At 44.2% G+C, this 22,881-nt stretch overlaps 1 protein-coding gene across 1 annotated transcript in view; it reads left to right on the top strand.

Annotated features, from left to right (window-relative positions):
* Positions 1-16,890, top strand: part of Spx (Spliceosomal protein on the X) — a 195,325-nt gene extending 178,435 nt beyond the window's left edge. Inside the window, exon 10 of the mRNA XM_050183523.3 lies at positions 16,617-16,890. Within this exon, the coding sequence (XP_050039480.3) occupies positions 16,617-16,825 (209 nt within the window). The 3' untranslated portion in view covers positions 16,826-16,890. The remainder of the gene's footprint in view (positions 1-16,616) is intronic.
* The last annotated feature ends 5,991 nt before the right edge of the window (positions 16,891-22,881 follow it).

Genomic DNA, 22,881 nt, shown 5'->3' with positions numbered 1-22,881 from the left:
ATAACAAGCGTGGGAAGGGGCAACTGTCACGGGACACAGTCATCATTATCAGCCTATTTTATCTCCACTGCAGGATGATGGCCTCTTCCTGCGATCTCTAATTTCCCTTGTCCTGCACTACTTGACTTCAACTTGTGCCTGAAAATTTCCTAATTTCATCACACCACATAGTTTTCTGGCGTCTTCAACTGTGCTTCCCTTCTCTTGGCACCCACTTTGTAACTCTAATGGTCCACTGGTTATCTATGCTACACATTACATGGCCTGTCCAGCTCCATTTTTTTCTCTTAATGTCAATTAGTATATCGGCTATCCCTGTTTGCTTTCTTAACTTGTTTGCGTCCTTAACTTGTTCTCGAGCTTCTTTGTCAACCTCCAAGTTTCTGCCCCATATGTTAGCACCGGTAGAATGCTTTGATTGTACACCTTTCTTTTCAGTGATAGTGGTAAGCTTCCGTTCAGGATCTGGCAATGTCTGCCATACGCACTCCAACTCATTCTTATTCTGTAAATTTCCTTCTCATGATCAGGGTCCCCTGTCAGTAATTGACTTAGCTAAAGGTACTCCTTCACAGACTGTAGAGGCTGACTGGAGATCTTGTTCCCTTGCCAGGCTATTGAGCATTATCTTTGTCTTCAGCATATTAATCTTCAGAAGACAAAGGTAATGCTCAGTAGCATGTATATATTCCTTGATTGCACACGCATGTTCCTGCCATCACCTGTCATTGTACGAGCACTGATATGCCTAATAAGTGTACTGGCAGGCTTTCAGAGCTTTTTTAGACGTGCCTGTGGCAATTTGAGGCCTTAAGGGCAGTAAAACATATGCATTTATTATTTCGGACATTCTCGCAGTCTTTAGGGAGTGCGAAAATATCACATGTTGACTGTACAACTGACCAAGAGGACTCTTCAAATGGTCCGTGGGGCAAGCGTGCAGTGGAAAGAGGACGAGAACAGAAAAGGACCCACGGATAGAGAAAGGAAGTGTGCCACTGCTTCTTTGAACCTGCTTAAGCTCAAAAAAACAGTGTTGGTTGACGCCAAGATGCAGGCATCTCTCATCCAAACCAACATAAGCTCTTTAAAGCAGTGAAACGCAACACCGAGGCATTGTACGGGGGCTGACAGTATGTCAGGACAGTTGAGTTTGACTTACCAGCTGTTGAGAGAGAATGTCACGAAGTTCAGGCCTCACCAATGAGCTTGCTATCATTTGATAGAAATAGCTCATACTCAAAAGTATTTGCTTCTGTATGCATCTCCTTTTGATTTGTGTTTGAGAATGTTTGACTCGATTCGCAATGGGTTTTACCATTCTTTTCGAAGATGCTTTATTTGCTATGCATCTTGTTAACCCCTCCTTTCTGTTTTGTTTTTGAAGAAAATAAACACTACTCCTTACTATTCAAACTGGATTAAGTCGTTTTTTATTTTTTAACGTGCTTTCTAGAGAATGACAGCATCAGGCAACATTGTGTCAGCCCGTCTTGATGTAAAACGAAGTTCTGTGTCACTCAAAATCTCGGGGGAAAACCTGGAAAACTCTGGGAATTTGGAAATGTCAACTTGGTAGACACTAAATGAATTTCGACACTCTATTTTACGGGGAAAGTAACTGTATTTGAACATATGAGTGTGTGCATGAAAGGGTGTCAAATTGAGTTTGTGGTAACTACTTGTGGAAGAAGGTTTGGCGAACGTTAAAAAGTCATGTGATAAGCGACACGATCTGTTAAAGGGGCCCTGAACCACTTTTTATCAAAGTCGAGCAGTGCATTTGAGGTTAAAATAGACCATTTCAAAACTACTTTGCCACAAAAAAATACTTCAGCGTATTCTGCAGAAGCGGAGTTACTGGCAATCAAACATCCCCTGAGCGGTGCGTCCACTCCTTTGACTTGCACTGTGAATGCTATGGCAGAGCGGGGCGAGCTCGCAACACTCCGCCTACTGAATGTCACTGTGGAGCACAGTACGAATTTGATTTTAGATGTTCACATAGATGCCACTACCGATTTTGGCGCCTACGATGGGTCAAACATGGTTGCCCTTGGCAAGCCACAATGCACTCGGCCAGCGGACTTGTCACGGCACCCCTCAGCAGCCGCAGTATATACGCTACGTATTAGGCCACAGCTACATGCAACTGTAGTGCATATGCGCAGTGTTTGCTTTGTGCACAACAGGGCTTGAGTACATGCTCGCACTCATATGCTCCAGTCTGGCAATGCTACGTGGGGCGGACTGGCTTTGTCCTACACCAGCTTGACCGACGGATAGTAGCCAAATCCAACTTGCAGATTTTGGAGGGCTGTCAGTAGACATCTAACTAAGAGCAGCCAGGAGGGAACGTGTGCTGGCTAGCGTGCGTGTGGTCTGACTTTGGTTTCGCATAGCTTGAGGCTATTTAAGTGTTCAAAACTAGTCAAAATTAGTGTGATCCAATGGCTGTGACACCGATAAGCAGGGTGGCCAAAGTTTAATTGCTACGCGGGCAGCCGAGTGTGAGCAGATAGTAGTCAGCTTCTTATGGAAGTACATAATTATTATCCAAATTTGAAAGTCGATTTTCACTTACTTCAGCCTGTTTATTATTAAACTGCATCAGTAAACATACAAAGTAACATTAGAAAGAAGTGCACTGTTTCAAACACCCTTCTTGATTGATGTCAGCTATTGGCCAATAGCAGCTGCATATGGAAATGTGCTATATTATGAAATAAAACATCCAGAAAAGAATGAGGAGCAGGCTTTGGCTGACAAGAGAGCGCCTGAGAGAAAGGTGACTTTGCACTCCGCTTGAGAGATCTACGCGCCCCATACAACTGCAAAATTTGGCTGAGATGTTCACAGTGACATGTGCTATCCACGGAATGGGGTTTTCACCAAGCCTGATGGGTGATTCAGGACCAATTTAATGATGCAGTGAAGGAACTTTAAAGCTTCAATATCACGACGTGCCAATAAAGAAGTCAAGTTTAACGAAGGTTAATAAAAGAATATAACACAGTGTAGTCTCATTTTACCTATAAAAAATTAACTAGGCCCGAGCCTTCGAAATTCATAATATTGCAGCATGCTGGTGGAGCAACTTTAAGGCGGTGTTGCCACCTGTCTTTTCACTGTGCACCTTTTCTGGGCTGCCAAGCCTCTTCTCGCAGTAAGAGGCAGTGGCATAGCCAGAAATTTTGTTCGCGGGGGGTTCAAGTTCCAGCTCGGCCTGCTCCTTATAGAATTTGTCGAGGGATAAAATACATCAATGATAACTGCATTGCCATTGCCAAAATTGCTGCAAACGAATTCTTGAGCGCTACGCACTGTAAAGACATGTAAAATATGTATTTTTTCATAAAAGAATATACTCATATGTCCCCAAAAATTGTGCCAGAAATAACTGATATCAATGCTTCCACCTTTTTTGTCTATTTAAAAGAAAATATCACATGAACTTTAGAACTATATTAGTTATAAACCAGCAAAGGAGGGCATTCCGCTTATATATAAAAAATGTGAAGGCCATGAAATGAACAAGTTGAGAACAAATACTTTAATGAAATTTTGTAGTTCAAGAACCTTCCTTACATTCTTGTACATATGCGATACAGCTTCATAAAGGGCAAAAAAGTGTCACTGGAAACGAAGTTCATTGCTTGTATTTATTTAGTCATAATGCTGGCCCTCTGTTGAGGGTCGTTACAGGGAAGGTGCATGAATAAGGTTCTCAACACAAGAACACATTATACAATGGTCAACTAACAAATTACAGCATATTGATTGAAATAACCATCAATGAAAGCTTGAAAATCACATATATCATTTCTTTTTTTTTTTTGCACAGCTTATTCTGGTAAGTTGTTCCATAAGCTTATGGCACCAGGAAAAAAGAATAACGAAACAGATCAGTATGGGTTCTTATTGGTTGCACCAGGAGGTAGTTAGTTGTTCGTATGAATCCTTTATTAAAATGTATTATTTATTTCTTTGTTTTTACTTTCTCATGCATTATCTTAAAAAAACTGTTTTAATCAACACTTCTGCCTTCTTCATTCTAATGATTCCAAATTACATACTCTTAACATGTCCATAACCGAGTCTGTGCGCCTATATTTCGAGCCTATAGAACGTACAGAGAGACTGAATAGGCTCCAATTTATTCTTAAGAACCTTTTGATGCAGACTCCGAACTGTACTAGCATATTCTAAGATCGGATGGATATAAGTTCTATATGCCAATAATTTAATGTCTCTCGTCGCTTTCGGCATTTTTTTCCTCAAGAAACATAATTTTTTATATGCTGGTAAACAAACATTTTCTGCATGGTGAGTCCAATTTATTTAATTGGTAATTGTTACACCCAAATACTTCAAACTTGTGACGTTGCTCAAAATTCTTTCCTCAATGTTCGAGCAAAAGCAGAGATTTCTTATAATTGATTTCCATCCCCCATTTTCTGCACCACGTACCTAATGATTGAAGACAGTGGTTAATATTAAGCTGGTCATCTCTGTATGCAACTGGACAGTAAATTAAACAATCATCGGCAAAAAGCTTAATTTTGATGGGTGATTCGACAGCTGAAGCAATGACATTGATATATAACAAGAACAAGAGAGGCCCTAATACAGAGCACTGCGGTACTCCTGAATTAACCTCTAGTTTACTCGACACACTGTTCTTCACTTTAACAGCTTGTTGACGATGTGACAGATATGCACCAACCCAAACAAGCAATTACGTATCGATTCATACACTGTGAAGTTTAAATAGCAGTTTATGATGGGAGACTTTATCAAAAGCCTTTGCGAAATCAATACATATAACATCAGTTTGGTGACATGCATCCTGAGAAATACAAAAATCATTCATTGTTTCAATGAGTTGCATAACGGTAGAAAGACCAGATCCGAAGCCATGCTGAAAAGGACATAAGAAATCTGTTTTTTCTATAAACTGTCAGATATGTTTTGCTACTACGTGTTCAATCAGTTTACAGCACACAGATGTTAGAGATACAGGTATATAGGTAGTTATTTACTAACAGTCAATTACCACTCTAAAATATTGGGACAACTATTGCACAGCGCCACTCTTGGGGTAACAAGCAACACTTCAAGGATTTTTGAAACATAATACTAAAGTAATAAGATAACCACTCTGCATATCGTTGTAAAAATACAGTTGGTATGCCATCAGGCCCGGCAGATTTTTTTGTGTCTAATATCAATAAATGTTTAAGTATTCCTTCTTGGGTAATGCAGAGCTCTTCCATTAAGCATGGAAACGAAAAAGGCAACTGATATTCTTCAGCGTCATCTTGACTTTTGACGAACACTGACTAGAAATAACGATTGAACTTATCACAAATTTCACTCTCTTCTATAATTTCCATTCCTTATGATATCTGTTCAATACTTTCACCATTATCTTTGAAAAAAGGCCAAAATTTTCTTGGCATATCTTTTAGAAAGTTAGCAAGCGTTTTGTCAAAAAATTTTCTTTACACTGCCTCAGTTCTGTTTATAGGTTCCTTTTAGCAGCTGAAACTTCCACTGTCGTAGCTTTCCCTTTGCACAGTCTTTTTATCTTGCGTTTCATATGAATAATATTTATATTTATCCATGGATTGCATCGTTTTGTTCTTTTTGCCTGTGTTGGATAAAATGATCTGTACAGTGCTGTACTTTTCCCTTAAAATGCCTCCACAGCTCTTCAAAAATGCCTCTACAGCTCTTCAAAAATGCCTCTACAGCTCTTCAACAGGTTCCGTTTCTGACGCACTTTGAAAATCATCGAGTGACATTTCTAAATAATCAAGAATGGATGTGTCATCTGCATGGCAATAAACTTTAACATAAGTATATGTATGTGAATTTGTTCTGACACAGCTGCTACAGATCACATTCACAGAGGTCAGTTGGTGATCAGATATACCACATTCTACTGATGTATCACATTCATACACTTTACTAGAAATAAAAACCAAGTCCAACAATGACTGCGATGCAAGAGTAACTTTTGTGTGATCTTTCACAATTTGTCTCAGGTTATGAGAAAGCATGACTTGAAGTAATATGTCGGCACTTGTAATCTCTACATTCCCGCTCGAATAATTTTTCCAGTTGGTGTGAAGTAAGTTGAAGTCGCTGGCCATTATTAGTCTTGTATTTTCATTTACATGGGAACACTAAAACATGTTCCAGTCTTCCAAAAATTCAGGTGGAGTATGAGGCGGTCTGTACACGGCTGCAATAAGGTACACTGTATTAGCATAATTTACCTTACACCAGACTGTTTTAGGTAAGGTACAGTTTATTTTAATTGCGATTATTACGCTTTTGATTACTAGTGCAACACCACCACCTCGGCAATCCCGATCCCATCTGAAGATCTTTAACCCATAGGAACAATGCATCTGTCTTCAACAATATTGTTTAACCATGTCTCTGTTAACACCGCAACATGCGGGCTATATGAAAGCAAGAAATATTCCGGTTCCGTTACTTTGTTAATTATGCTCCATGCATTTAGTGCAATCAATCTGAGCTACAATTGTGACGTTTCACCTCGCTTCCCAACCATTCTGACTGCCGCATCACCTGATGATGAACTGCATAAGGCAGAACTGTCGGGATCATCATTGCGTTTTGCCTTATCTTCACTTCTTTTTACATGGACAGCGGATGTTCCTTTCATCATCCCATTCATATAAATCATTGTTTACCTTAAGGGGGGACACGGCTTTCACATCACGAAAAATTGTCAAAAAATCGATGTTTTGAAAATCAGATTTTCAGTTTCTATAACCTTTTTTCTATCTGATACCCAAATATCATCACTGTAAACCACTTAGAAGTGCTCTAAAAAATTTGTTTTATCAGCCAAGGTGGCGAAAAATCTCGCGGAAATCAAGAAAGAACAGCGTTTTTCACGCCACAATATCTCCGCAACGCCGTGACTGAGCGCCGCCATTTTGGTCTCGTTGGAAAGCACATTTCTCCGTCTTCAAATTTGCCGCTTCAGCTATCTCCTCCATACAGAAACAAGCGCGCAAAAAGCAAAGATTGAAGGTCGTGCCGGAGTCTGCGATTGGTCGGGCCCGCCACGTGACTCCAGTGCGGTTCGCCATTGGTCCGGCGCTCGCGTCGCCTGTTCGGCCCTTTGCACCACACGAGTCTGGATGTCTCCACTCGCCGTAATCTCAACGTGACAAAAGAGGCGCTACGTGGACATCGCAGTAGCGTGGCCGATCCCTACGCTTGTGGACGTTTCAGACTCGCGGCTAAGTATTCCGAACATCGGCGACGCGGACTTCATGACCAAGATTCGCACGGAATCCTCAGGCATGCGGCTAAGCCTTTCAGCACTCGGTGTTTCGGAATTTGTGACGAAGCACATCGCGCACGCAATCCTCAGATACGCGGCTAAACATTTCGCATATAGTGAGTGTCCGACTCGGCGATCATGCGCATCGCGCGCGGACTTCTCGGACCCTCACCTAATCGTTTCGTGTATCGGCGCCTCCGACTGTGCGAATAAGCGTATCGAGTGTCGACTCCTCGAGCCCGCGGCTAGGAATTTCGCGCGTTGGCGCCTCGAACTGCGCGACTAAGCACATTGCGCGTCAGCTCCTTGTATCTGCGGCTATGCATTTCGCACATCAGCAGTTCGTACTCGCAACCAAGCATATCGCGCGTTCACTCTATTATATTGTCACGACAGCTCATAACAATATCTATCATACCACCTGTTCATAAAGAGAACCTCATCATGAGCTCTGTTCACTAGGCCCTTTGGGCTGGCTCATACACCTGGCTGCAGAAGTGATCGAGGCATCATACAAAAGTAAAATTTTGGAAAGCACCTAGTAGCTGCATATTTATCACTGGCTCTCTGATCGTAAGTTCTACAGCCATTGTCAAGTAAAGATAACTTGGGAGGCTGCTGACATTCAGAGCCTTCATTCAGTGAAATGGTCAATTCTACCAAAAAGAAAAAAGCCTCACTGATTGTATTGGGGGTTGCTATAAATCGGGCAGCCTGCGGGTACAGGCTGCCTGAATGTACACTGGAACTATATTCATGCCCACACAGAGTTCTGCACCTCACTTGGTTTGAAACCTAGGCACCATGCTCTTTGTAGACCAGCAGCAGCAAAGAATGCCCTATAAAAAGAAAAAGGGGTGGGGGGAAGCACACCAGACCAGAGGCCACATGTACAAGAAGCCCCACATCACAAAACACCCCAAAGACTACAAATTTGTTGCCTTTTAGAGAACTGAAGAGAAGGTCAATCATTGAGAGCTGTTTTCTCAAAACTGTTTTTCTGCCTTTCTACTCAGTTTCTGGAGCTTATTTCTTCGTTACCGTTTAACATATTTTGACTCTGTTTCTTTTGTCATGTTCCTTGGGCTGCAGTGCAGGTCGTGACATTCTCGCTTTCTTATCTTGACTCTTTGTAAGTTTACAATATGGCTATTCGTCTACCCCAAAGGTGTGCTTGATGTGAAGGTAACATAAAATCTGGCACTCCAAAAAATTTGTGTAGCAAAAAAAAAATGCAAGATTGTCACGACCTTCAGCACACATTTAGCTATGCAGTCAATACTTAGCAAGCCTTCTATCACGTTTTTTAAGTTCCCCAGGCTCTCCAGAAAGTAAGAGGGAGAAAAATTCTGCTCAATAAAATTGAATAAAATGTTCTCAAGATATCACTCTGAAACTTTTATAGAAGCATCAGGGAGACATTCTAAACATTTGTGCCAATTTTCATCAAAATCCATGAAGAAATAAGGAAGTTGATTTTCAAAGCCACGTCCCCCCTTAAGCTTATCATATATCAGCTTCACTTTTGCTTCGTTTTCTCTTTCGGTTTCACTACTTTTCCACAACATCTTTCTGCGCATGACTGTTTCTTTAGTGTAATCATGGCTAATTCGAATAGAACTACCCTTCAGTTTCCTAGCGTTCTTTGATACACTTTCGTTTTCGCGATAATAAAAAAAAAGTTCATGATTACAGGTCTCGTGCTGCTTGCTTTTTGTCTACCCAATCGGTGTATTCGGTCAACCGACTTTACCTTGATACCCAGAGTATCGTGAAATAGTTTATCAAAAACGGCCTTTGCCAAGTCCGATACAGACTCGCCAGGCAATTCAGGAAGGTCAAAAAGCAGCAAATTATTGTGCCTGCTCTTGTTCTCGTACTCAGTCAATTTATCTGCCTGCCAACAAACGAGATTCCAGACTAATACGTTTGTTCCTTCCTTCAGTTACCTCTAAGTATCCTGCAAGTTTGTCGTTTTTAACGGTCAGGTCTGAAATCTCCCGCCTTGTGGCATCTATCTTAGCATCTGATGTCGTCTGGTTTTCTAAGATTTTCTCTAGCATCTACACAGTAGTTGGTCCGGGATTTTCCTCGACATCACCCGACATCAAAAGCATCAAGACCACAGACCAACAATCAATCACACAAGCAACGCAAGTAGTCGGGCACGGCAGTACTAGCAAAAATCTATTATCAGTTCGTAAGCATGCAGTTTTATAATAATTCCGAACCTGCAAAAACAGTATTGCCGGTTTAGGCATGTTGCCTGTAGGCCGTTCGCCGTGCCCTCTGAAGATGCCTCCGTTTTGTTCGTCCCTTTATAGCTGAACCACCGATGACGTCAGTCCAGTTGAAAGGCGATCCACCCACGTTGTGCGCACAGCACCTATGCCCTGATCCATGAAGGGAAGCAAAGCATCGGTATTGCTTATCGATGTTGATGCGCCGAAAATCCACGGCAAGATCTGCAAAAACACTGTTGCCAGTTTAGGCATGTTGTCTGTAGGTCTTTCGCTGTGCCTCTTGTTAAAGTCCATTGCATGTATACACAAAAGCTTGCAACAAGATATTTATAGGTACGTATAAGTCTCCATAAATCTACATATCTGAACAAAAGTCACTATATATAATGCATCAAACAAAGCGAATAAGCATGTTGTGCAATCACAGATCACAAAATCCTAATGCCCCCCTCCTTCCTTCATTCTCCACGATGCATCACGCGCGACGAAAGGCAGCGCACTTCCTCCCCGCCTTTCTCCCTTGCGCACACAAGACTGATCCACCATCTTCGGCTCACCTACTCCCCTCCCCCCTATGCTTTCACTCGCACATACAGCTTGTGGCACGCAGTGACGATGTTATTGCCTTTGAAGTTTGATGAATAAGCGTGGAAAGATGCACCGAGCAAGATAACTAAAAATTTAATGACGTTTCGGTTCCCCATACGGGAGCCTTGTTCACAGTGAAACCGATAACAGAGATACAATGTATTTAAGTATGTTTCAGTATGTGACGCGAGCAGTGAGTGTACACTGTCGGAAGTCTCCCGTCATGCCTATTCAGCGTGTCCGCCGTGGTCTGTATGTGTAAGGATTCTAGATGCAGGCGTGACGCAAGCTTCTTTTCTTTGGCCAGGACACGTGTACTTGCCCAGTCAATATTGTGGCCTGTAGATTCCACAAGCTCAGCAAGGACACTCGAGGCCACGTGCCATTTCTTGACGTCATACCTGTGCTGTTTCACACATTTCTTAGTCACCTGTCTCGCCAATATACTTGTGATCACAGTTCTCGCACATTATGGCATAGACTACACTGAGGAAATTTTCCTGTGGCAATTTGTTTTTCACATTTACTAAAACGTTTCTTTGTTTGCGGGTTGGCACGTACGCAATTTTGACATTGTACCTGCGCATGATACGAGTGATGGTCTCACTTGTGCCAGGGACATATGGAATGGCAGCTGACTTCTTCGGAGATGACGTAGAATGCTGTCCTTCCGGGAGTGACCCTTCTTTCCTTACTGAAGACAAGAAGGACGGAGAGTAGTGTCAGGTTCTTAAATCTTCACACATGCTCCCAATATTATGCGTGCAGCCCTCCTGTCTTGTGCAAATGGTTTTTACTTGCTGGAACAGCGTAGCAGGAACAGACCTTTTGTGTGAAAGCGGATGTACCAAGTTGAAATGCAGCCTGTATGTGTGGGCTTCCTGTAGATGTTGAAAAGAAAAGCCAGAGTCACCGCGCTTCACAATAACATCAAGAAATGGTAAACTGTATGTTTCTTGCTCGACAGTAAACTGAATCGGCTGTTGATGTTAAGACGAGATGTGAAGGCAGCGAGAGCATCCTTGTGAATTATGGAGAAGCAATCATCTACATATCCCAAGAAAACCTTTGGAGAGGGGTAAAAGATGCAAGCACCCGACGTTCAACGTCCTCCATGACCAGATTCGCAGCAGAAACCGATATAGCTGTAGCATGCATTTGTAAGTAAAAGTTCTGTTGGAAGACAAAGTATATATTCAACAAACAGAACCTAAGGAGACGGGACAGGTCTGAAACGTCAATCGGAGACCTATTGGCCAGCGGCCTGCCAGCTTCGAGGGCAGCACTGCAAACCTTTACAGCCAGTTCTGCTGGAACGCTTGTGAATAGCAACTTAACATCAAATGAGACCATGACATCATCATGAGCAGGAACAATATGCCGTATCTGTTCAATAATGTCGCCAGAATTGCGTACTTGAGTGCTGCTTTTTCCAATGAGTGGCAAAATGATCTGGTGTAAGAAACTGGAAAGCTTGTACGGAGGTGAGCAAGTGTAGTTGACAATGGGCCGCATAAGAACACCTTGCTTGTGTATCTTTGGTAGGCCATAAAGTACAGGAGCTTATCCGTTGTGAAAAAGTACATAGTCGGTGATAGAGTGATTTATGCTGACCCGGGACCAAATGTAAATCCCTTTGCAGTTTTCCTGTGGGATCACACGTCAGGCGACTATAGGTATTGGTGTCACTAACCAGTGCCAGCATCTTTTTGGTGTAGTCACCACTATCAAGCAAAACAGTTGCGTTTACTTTGTCAGCCAGAAGAATGATAATGTCTGGATTACGTTGAAGCCAGTCGATAGCCTCATGTTCCTCTAGCGACAGCGCAGAGTTTGAAGAAGGGTTTTGAAGCCTAGAAGGCACGTTAATAACACAAGTGCAAGCTTCGTCATGTCTAGTGGCATTGACTTGGCTTAGGGCCTATTCAACAGCACAAATGAGCTACTTCGTATCTCGTGTGGGCCCTGTGCTAATGTTTAGACCAAGGCTCCAGACAGAGTTCCGCTTTGTCAGGCTTAGAGGAAGAAAGATTGTGTATAGCCTCTCTTGGTAAACTTCCGGACGCACCATTTCAGGATGGTCACAGCCTTTCAAGCTTGGCATGGTGAATGACATCATTATTTCATGTTCTCACGCTTGCTTGAAAGTTAGCTTGTAGCTGAATTGAAGCAAATTTGGCAGGGCACAGGAACTCTAGTCGGCAACGGACATAGAAGATATCATTTTCCAGCATACGGACGTTAGCCTTGCACTCCAATATTCTTGCTTGTGGTAGTAGTTGTTCAGCCCTTGAAATCGCACAGTTTTTTCGCGTTTATTTTGTCAGACAGGCTCCGTCAAACTTTCGATTTCAGCTCTTGGAGTTTACACGAAACTTGACGGCGACGCCGACAGCAGGAATGTGCCTGAAGTGTCCATATAGTTGCTATTGCAATAATACAATAAGAGTAGCAGAGTTTCGTGGTCCATCACTTTCCGTAAAAGAAGAAGTAACGAAATCGAACTTTCGCCGTGCAACAATTTGTTATGCCGCAACAATATCTTTCTTTCTTTTGTGGGGCAAGTGCACCGAAGGGGAAAAAAACCCAAAGGAAAGCATGTTTGCTACAATCGAATGCCTACTTTGGACACCTAATGTGGTTACAGAAGGAATATCGAAGAAAACGCAAGATGTTTGGTCCACAGAGAACTATACGCATATGGGCGAGACAAAAGGCTTTACGGAGAGGTTGCAAGAACATCAAAGTGAAGGTGATGCTCTCAAGCGGAGGCGTTGCAGTCCGAGTCCCCACAGTGATGGCGGCGAGCGAACATTGTTTCTTTTTCTCGTCTGCTAGCTAGAAAGTGTCCAATACTCTGGCAGGCCAAAATCCACTCGGCCCAAAAATAATGAATGTGCACCAAAGTGTGCTGCGTGATGGTTGGGGTCGAGAAACACGCATGCGTTCTGGCTGGCTCTGGCATCCCGCAAGTAGCGAGAACAAGAAAATTGAAGAAGCTGAATGTGTCCTCGCGAATAAAAGTCAAAGTAGAAAAAATAAATAAGAAAGTAGTTACCTTTGCTGGCTTTACTGTCTTGTCATCGACGCTTTGGCTCAGGTGAAAAAAATGTTGATATTCGTTTCTGCTACTTAACGGTGCAAACGAACCACCACAACACTTTGCCTCATAGGACCTCGCTGCGACCTTTGCCAACTTGTATGATAGCGTGTCAATTTGGCTTGTCTCATTGTATGGTCAGATGTACGACTTTTGAAAAGTCAATGCACCTTTGGTATCAAATGTTTCTAAGAATTTTATGCCCATAAAGTTTCGCACTTGAAATCCATGCTCTCCGTAGATGCCGCGACGAGTCTGCTCGCCATCAAAATGCCTTTGAAATTTTGTGCTCGGATGGGGCCTATGTTATGTGACTCTGGGTGCGTTGGATTTGCCGCGAAATCCAGCCCGAGTTCGCAATGTTCGTGCCGCAATGTCTTTTCGAGCATAAAAAGGACATTCTAGACTAAATCCAGAATGATTTCTAGTGCCGGGGTTGTTTTGGTTGGCAGCGCTTGACAGCACGAAAAAATTTCCGGGGGAGACTGAAGCCCTATGACCCCTCCTCCCCTTGCTACACCCCTGGTAAGAGGGTATTGGTATCATTTTGGTATTGTAGCATAATAATTTGCTAACACAGCTCAAATCGTCATTCTCTATTGTGTCCATTTGACATTTTAGGTGGTGTTTCCACTAGGGATATGCGAACCTCAAATATCAACACATCGAATCGAATAGTGATTGTTCAAATAGTAGAACATTTGATATAGAAACCCGCACAGTGCCACATGTCACGTGCGCCACAGAGTCCCTCGTGCTCGATGTCACCCAAGTGAGCGTTTTACTTCGTTTCATTTCAGGACAGGCCACCCCGGCTGATACGGTAGCAGGCTTGGTCACTGCAAGCGTGTCCCAGCATCAACCCAAACAACGCAATTCGCACAATGGGGCTGCGTCGATTGGGGCTGTCTCTGTCGGTACAAAGTTTGTCCCGAGTCGACAGGACTGATCGGAATGATAAGGCAATGCAGACAAAGGAAACAACAACAATGGCTGCGCACATTTCGTAAAACGCAAAAGCATGGGTGAAGATAGGACCGATTAGCCACCAATAGGCACGCAGATCGCATTGATTCCGTGACGACGAATCGCCACTTCAACAGCCATCAATCTAATCTGCACATGTGATCTCTGGACGGAACACAGCTGATGAGCCACCCGTACGAACATATTATCGACAAGCATTCCCCGACAGCCTGTGGCCCGTTACCATATCGGCGAGCTGCGAATTTGCAGTGAACACACTGCCTAGGCCATTATGCCTAATCATCACTATTTCACTGGGCATCCGGCACTGTAATCACGGTTTGGTGCCAAATCGACTCGGATGCATTCGCAGCAGCCGTGTGACACTTGGTAGACGCATGACCCTCTAGATTTCAAAACCTTTGACAGGTGGTAAATTATGTGCGGAACCTGACTATGAAACTGCGCAAATATCGCCTGTTGTTTACCGTCGGTGCTGCTATGCACGTAGTAGTGATCAAGTCACATGATGCTCGGTCATTTCGCGTTTCGCGCACATCGGCCTTACAGTAACCCACCTGCCAGAAAGTTTGGCCAGCTGTATTGTATTTAAGAGAAAAGCAGAAAAGCAAAGCTTTCTATGCAATAATTAAATGATTTCCACAAAACATAGGTCCACTAATAAACTGAGAACCTCACTGGTATTCAATTCAAATGAACATCACTAATTCATTAGTTTCAGAGAAAAAAAAAAGCTCTTGATTCTATTCAACTGGAAAAATACTTTCTAGAGCTTTGATACTCACTTAGTTGTAATCAATGCTGGCATACTAATTTAGTTTTCCCTTTCACAACTATTCTAATTGACAACAAGAGAATGAAATGGAGCTGGGCAGGCCATTTAATGCGTAGGATGGATAAGTGGTGGACTATTATGGTTACAGAATGGGTGCCAAGAGAAGGGAAGCACAGTCAAGGATGGCAGAAAACTAGATGGGGTGATGAAATTAGGAAATTTGCAGGCGCTAGTTGGAATCAGTTAGCACAGGACAGGAGTAATTTGAGATCGCAGGGAAAGGCCTTCGTCCTGAAGTGGACATAAAATAGATTGATGATGATGATGAACAACTTTATTGCCATCCTGTGAACTCTCTTTCCTTTGCAAGGTGGTTTGTTGGCTTTCCGAGTGTCTTGTGCAAATATCTGGCACCAAGCCCTAACTTTAGTTGCCGACGCCCGATAAAGCAGCGCCAATTATGGCCTAGGCAGTAGTGTGGCCATGACAAAAATTCAGCGCTGGCCAGTGTGGCAACAGGGGTCACAAGCCATCACGAGTGGCTTGCCACTAATATGGCTGTATGGGTGGCTCATCGGTGATCGGTCCCACACTCTTAAACAAATTTACACCCCTTGGGGTGTATTTTTGCCACACAACAATAATCGTCATCTGTCTTGCTTGCATTTCCTTTCTTGAAAATTCTGCGCTCGCTACTTCCCTGTTAAGAATGCTCCGTCATGCTGATAACGCGCATGCTGTTCTTGACTTGGAAGTACCAGGCTCGCAGCATTAAGGAAAGGATATGCGGACAAGACAGGTGACAATTATTTTTGTGTGGCAAGATAAACCCTAAGTGTGTAATTTTGTTTGAGAGTGCAAAATCGCACATGCAGGTTAGATTGAAGGCTGTCCAAGTGGTGTGAAGTGCATTGACGTATCCAACACCATATGCCTGCCTATCTGTGGCTAACCAGTCCGGTCTTCACACCGCTATTGCACTTTACTAAATACACACTGCTGTTGTTGGCATTCTCTTTGTCCATGTCACGTTATCATTACAATCAGTTAAACCGGACAAACCTTGTATTAATAAAGGCAGACCTGCCCAACGTGGCACTATTCTGCAAATTGCGGCATGTGATCCCCGCATTGGGCCGGCATTGAGGAGCACTTACAGTGACAAAGTTCGCTACCGCGTCAGCCGGGTTGGCCCGTCCCCATTGTGCTCAGTGCTCCTTTAGGGCTGAAAATTGACTGAAATGCTCACTTGGGTGGCATCGAGCTCAAGAGGCTCCCAGGCGCACACGAGGTGTGGCACTGCACTGATTCTAGACCGAATATACTGAATATTCAAAAAACCAAACAGTAGATATTCAATTTGAGAATTGGATTGTTTCAAAAGTTCACTATTTGTTTCGATTCGGTGATGTTCTAGTATTCGCACAGCCCTAGTAGAAATTGCTTTTACGTGTGATAGGTTGCAAAGTATGCAAGTTGTGTAACACTGATTTTGTTGTCCTTTCGTTCCTTTGCTCCAGTGGAGTTGGTCTGAAGCATACGAGTATAAGTTGTTAAGCTGCTACAGCAGGGGCTTCGTTGTCTGCTGTGCAGGCATGCCACATGGTCCTCCAGGACACCCTTCCGGCCCTCCTGGGGCGCGGCCCCCTTGGCCCCATGGTCCCCCGCCCCCTGGTCCCCCCGGTGCACCACCACCACCTCCACCGCCACCCCCATCAAGCCATGGAGGACCAATGCCACCCCCGCCACCGCCAATGCCTTCTGGTCCGCCACCGCCTCCACCACCACCTGCCAGCTCGTGAGGCTACATGGCTAAAATTGAGATGGCTTTGCTTTTGTTCACATAATAAATGGTGCGGGACCCTGATGTTCATAGTGTCTTTTTATGTTTTCATATTTGTAAAAATATGCATTGAAAGGCTTTTAAGTAAATTTGTTCGCCCGGAGTGGTCACAGCAGTAAGAAGGAAATGTAGTGTTTTTGTACGTGTAACCTTACACCAAAAACACACGAAATTTACCAGTAGAGTCTGAGTGCAAGTTACATGGCACATTTGGCCCTAAGAGGTCCCTGAAGCGGTTTTTGTCAAACACCTACACACACAGGGTATCTAAGTCGGTGCGCCGAGAAGAAATATAGATGCACAAAGTCGATTCTAGAGTTTAGGGAGGCCAGGTACACACAGAAGAAGATACCGTATTTACACGATTGTAAGTCGACTCGAATGTAAGTCGACCCCCCCATATCGCGTGACAGGAAAAAAAATTTCTACGCTTCGCTGACCAGAAAACCGAGTGGTTGTGGCAGTGCCAGTTGCGTGAACTTCGTGGCCGTTGTTCCAGGAGAAGACCGACTCCTGGAAACACAGTTCACTCACCGGAAAACTTGGACCGGAGCTGACCTTGAGACTGAGGTTGCCTCGGCAATGCCAATAGTCCAAGAATGCCTTGCGCCCCTTGACGTTACCTACGAGCTCCCACAGGATCATGAGATGCGGTTTTTGGATTTGCGCTTAGCTTGTTCGGATATCCATACGTGTTGGTACTATGAACCTCGTGCTAACAAACCACTTCTTCCTTTTCATTCTGCCCATTCTAAGTTGGTCAAGAGAGGCATTGCTAACCTTTGCCTTAATAATGCTTTGAAAAAGTCGTGCCACCATAGTGTTTCGTCTAGCTTTGCGTCTCAGTGCAAACGGCTTTCGCAGGCTGGTTATCCCGTGTCCCTACAAGTGTCAATAGCAGAAGGAATTCTAAGAAAGTGTAGAAAAGACAACCAGCACGCATATAATCCTGTAACTACTCGGGGTAGGACTAGCGTCATCCCTCATATTCACACGGTCTCACATAATCTTAACAAAATCGCCCAGCGATCTAATGTTCGTGTAGTGTTTTCTGCCCCTAACAAGCTCATGAGGATTTGCAAACTCACTAATCCGAATAAGGTAGCTTCTCTTTCCTACGACAAGAACCACAAAAATAAGTTTGTTAATTGCGCACATTGTGTTGTTTATTGTTTTCCACTCAAGTGCGGAAAACGTTACGTTGGTCAAACTGGCTGATGTCTGAATGACAGGCTGCGCGAACATGGTTGCAATGCCAAGAATTGTATTACAGCTGGGGGGTTTCTTGCGCAGCACTACAAAACGTGTGGTTGCGAACCTGTCTTAGAGGAATGCGTCATTCTTGGTCGCAGTCGTAATCAGCTCACAAGAGAAATCATGGAAGCAAAGGCTATCATTGGTCTGGGCCATGCATGTATAAGCTCACCCTCATTATCATTATCAAGCAGTGAATTGGCGTATCTCTGACTGCAGCCACAGGCTGTCTGAATATGTTGCCACTTGGTTACTATCGGTTTTGTTGCTTGGTTTCTTTGTTATCTCTTGATGTCATATGGTTTGCCGAGTGTATAAGTAGTCTTGTGTCACGAAATAAACCATCAGTTGGAAGTTAGCGCTCACTCTGTTTTCCATTCCCTTTGATTACCCCTACCTCCTTCCTTTTTTGCTCGTCCTGAGCTGTGCTACAAGCCTAAAACAATCATGACATACCAACTCGCCCAAACTCCCACGCTTTTGAGGAAAAGGAGAGCATACCCGAGGGCGCATTCGATAACGAAAAGTTATTAGTAGCCGACATGGTCACTGGACTACTCGCCTTCACGAGTGCTGCCATCGTCATCGTTGCTCCGGTCCCATAGCGCATGGTCGTCCCGCGAAATTTAACATTTGGCAAACGACCGCACCACGACATCTTGTGGAACAACAGCCTACGCCAAATGCACCCAACCACACGCAGCCATCACGGAGGCTTTTTTGACAGGTCCGGTCGGTGTAATTTCGCGGTCTTTTGCCGCCAGCCACTCGTGCTCGCAGTGGAGCAGGTCCTTAAAAGGCAAAGATCCGGGCTTGTTTCATGACCATCTCGCACTTCACTGGCAGGGACCGATCGCGCATTTCAACGACGTACGCCGCAAGCTTAGCCTACAGCTCCGGAAAGCGTCCAGACTTCGGCACGTGGGAAATTCCTCACTTGCCGTCACAGGTGAAAATTTCGCTTTGCTGCAGTCGCCACTCTTGCACCACCCGTTCAGAAACGTCGAACTTGTGGCCCGCTGCGCAGCGATTTGTTTTTTCGCCGTAAAGAATAGCAGCCCTTTTGAATGCTGCTGTGAATGAGTGCCGAATGATTAGTGGGCTTGGAGCACTCATGACGACTGAGGAAGCATAGAAGTAGCACGTAGCCGGCAGTCAAGTGGAACGTGTCAAATCAATGCCTTTCGTCAAACTATAGAGAAAGCTAAGTGCAACAGGGAAAGAGAAACCTGCAAGCGGTGTCTGCTCTTCCATAAACTACCGATACTTCCTGCAAGCGCCGCCGTTCTGAGGGTGGTGCCGCAAATGGAACAGCGGCGCTTCCATCAACTATCGACACACCCTCATGAGTGTTGTGTGCACTGTAAAACTCTCAAAAATGTTGAAAAACCCTTCCGAAAAGCTACTGGTAGAGCCATAGAGCAAACATAACATTGTAACTACGTTGTAGCTCCCGTTGGTCTCGCTTTTTTTGTGGTGCTATGTTTTGGTTTCGATTGTAAGTCGACCCCCCACTTCAGGTTTTCAAATTAAGATAAGGTAGTTGACTTACAATCGTCTAAATACGGTAAATCATTGCTTGGACAAATTAGACAACGAACAATGGCAATAGTTTTATAACTTGTTGGACCCACTTTCTCGCGTATGGTGAACTCTCCAAGGCCTTCACTCTTCTCTTCACCAATGCCACCCCTTTAAGACACTGGCTCTCCACCAAGGCTGTCGAGAAATGGATGATGGAGAAGACTTTTGTGAGGCAATTGCAGGTGACAAAGTGCTATTAAAGGATCTTGAATTGTACGAAGTTCTCTTCATGCAAGTTTCGACAATGGACGAACCTTTCTCCATGGAAGAACTGGAGGCTGCTCTAGCCATTTGCAGGCGTTCCGCTTGGCTCGGACCTGACATCATGTACACTACTCTCCGCCACCTTGACCATGAAGCACAAGACATCCTGCTATGTCATCTCAACGTCTCATGGAGTGATGGTGTTGTTCTCTCTGAGTGGAAGCATAGCCGTCTTGTCCCAATCTGAAGCAAGGAAAGTGTCACCTTGAACTGACATCCTATCGACCTATTGCTCTCGCCAGCTGTGCTGGTAAGTTAATAGAAAGGATGATCTCCACTCACCTCGAGTGGTTTCTTGAACATTACAATGTTTATCCAGACACAATGACAAGTTTTCGACATGGCCATTCATTGGTTGACAACATCATTGATCTTGTGTCTTCGATTCAACAACAGAAATCATCTCAACGCATCTGTGTAGCACTATTTTTAGATACAAGGGGCACTTATGATAATGTTTCTCATGAAGCCATTTTTGGTGCGCTCGTGCCTGCTGCACTCGGAGGCCACACTTTTTGGTGGATTCGGAGCAGCCCGATCCAAACAAGCTTCTTTGTATTCACCGAGAATGGTCAAACTACCGACCACTACACCAGCCATGGAGTTCCACAAGGTGGCGTTTTGAGCCCGGTTTTGTTCCACCTGGCTCTGACTGGGCTAGCAGAATCCATGCCACAGTCGGTCAGTCTGTCAATTTACGCAGATGACATCTCCATCTGGGCTTCAGGAGTAACTTGCCCTCAGGTTCGTGCAAACTTACAAAAGGCTGCAATGATGTAGCAACAAGGCCTCAGATTTTCAACAGAAAAACGTGCGTTAGTTGCCTTCACATGAAAATCGATGACTGGATGCCCAGTGTCTATTAATGGTCAGCCTACCTTGTACAAGAGAACCCATAAATTTTTAGGGATCATTGTCGAACGCGACTTCTCCTGGAGCACCCCTGTATCCTGCCTACATAAGAGACTCCTCTCAATCAGTCACCGTTTCAAAGCAATCACTGTAAAAGCCAGTGGCCGTCGGTGTATTCTATGATTCAAGAGCTCCTCATGGGTTTCTTGCGTTACAGCACTCCGGGCCTGTCAAGTACCCTGAGGACAAATGTCAGAGTGTTTGAGAGCATGCAAACTAAAGTGCTTAGAACTTGTCTGGGTCTACCGCAATGCTCTTCAACACCCGCAGCAATTGCCATCACCTTGTAGAGCACGGCACAGGCACAGGCCGACCCAAAAGCCCGGACCAGGCCTGCGGGCTGGGCAAGGCCATCCGAAGCGCTTTCCAGCGGGCCCTGGCCGGGTCCAGGCATGAAGCTGTGGGCCCAGGCCGGCTTCGGGCTTGAAGCCACGTGCCCGGGCTGGACTCAGGCCCGCGCATTAAAGGCTCTAAGTTGTGCCTTCGTGCACACATGAACATTATACATTACATGGTTCAAGGCATCCTCTGCCAAGCTGAAGGGACACGTGCAATGAGCTGGCTCTTAGGATACCTTAACAAAGAAAATAGAGAAACAGATGAAGTATTGATTTTTTTTCTTTTCCACAAGAACGAATATTGTTTCCATGTAAGGAAAAATAAATTACACAAAAAGCCACTCTTTAAACCACTTTCCTGTTACCGCTTTTTTGATTGCACTATTACAACTCTCAATACTACTACATTATTTTAGCGCTAACACAATGAGTGTCTCTTTATACTTGTGTGCTTATTTTATGTTGTACAGTGCAGTCCACTTATAATGATATCAAAAAGAAAAAAAAAATCCAATTGTTATGACCGATCATCGCTATATCTGGACTGCCATAAAAAAAATTTTAACAAAAGCTGCCAAACATACCTTCATAGCTCCGAAACCAAATTTTCCACCTACAATAAAAAAATTGATGATGTAGAAAGAAGGCTGTGAAAAATGCAACATTTATTTATACCTCTAAACAGCTTGTCAAGCGTTAGGCGCACTGAAATAGAAATCTGCACTATTATATCGCCAGTAGTGACGTGTCCCAGAGTTCGGTAATGTCAGCGGCTGTGACCGTGTTGGTTTCACACATGGGGGTATCAGGCGTGCGCACAAAGCCCGCCGTTTCCGTTCATCAGCATGGTCACTGGGTCTAGCCTTCATGATCACGGTGCTCACGGTTCTCAGAATCGTCGATTTCATCAACTGCACAAGCTGGTACTTTGAGTCTTGCAAAATTTGCAGCTTCGTCTCGGGTGACACAGTTTTGCGCTTCGTCGACACACCTACCGCTGTTTCCGCAGCTTATTTCCGCGCTCGCTGAGGAAGAGAGGGAGATTGCCATCAGAATGCCGTCAATGTAGACAAAAATGAAAGGGAGTGTGCTCGTAACCTCATTCATGAACCTTTGAAAAGTTTGCGCCGCATTCTTCAAACCCTACGGCATATGGCCAAACTCAAATAGGGCAAGTGCAATAGTGATTGCTGTCTTTGGAATGTCGCTGGGTTCGACAGGAATTTGGTGGTACGTGCTCATCAAATCGATCTTGCTTTATGCTTTGTTCTTGGGAGACTAGCGCTGAAGCCATGTATGGGAGGAATGATTGCTATGTGGGGAATGATATCTATCAGTACTGTCTACTACATGGCTAATGAAGGCACTGCACCTGAGCGGTTTAAGTTGTGGAGATGGCACTGCCGCCCGAGTCTAGATGAGCTGGCTTTAAGCGGCCGATGGAAATTGTCCCTTTGCATCCATTGACAAGAAGTGTGAAAAACTTGGCGTAACGTGTAAGGACTTTGAAGAGACCGTCGTAAGGAGCTTGTAAAGGAGCATGAGTAGCATCGTGACAGATAAATATGTGACTGCTATGAAGTAAACATAGGCTCATGTTAACATTCCTGCGCTCGTTGTGAAGTGGCGGTGGTGTAACAGTGGCCATTGTAATGCAAAGGCG

Source organism: Dermacentor andersoni, chromosome 3 (assembly GCF_023375885.2).
Source record: "Dermacentor andersoni chromosome 3, qqDerAnde1_hic_scaffold, whole genome shotgun sequence".
Lineage (NCBI taxonomy): Eukaryota > Metazoa > Arthropoda > Arachnida > Ixodida > Ixodidae > Dermacentor > Dermacentor andersoni.
Note: the sequence above shows the minus strand (reverse complement) of the source record. Positions and strands in the feature narration are given on the sequence as shown.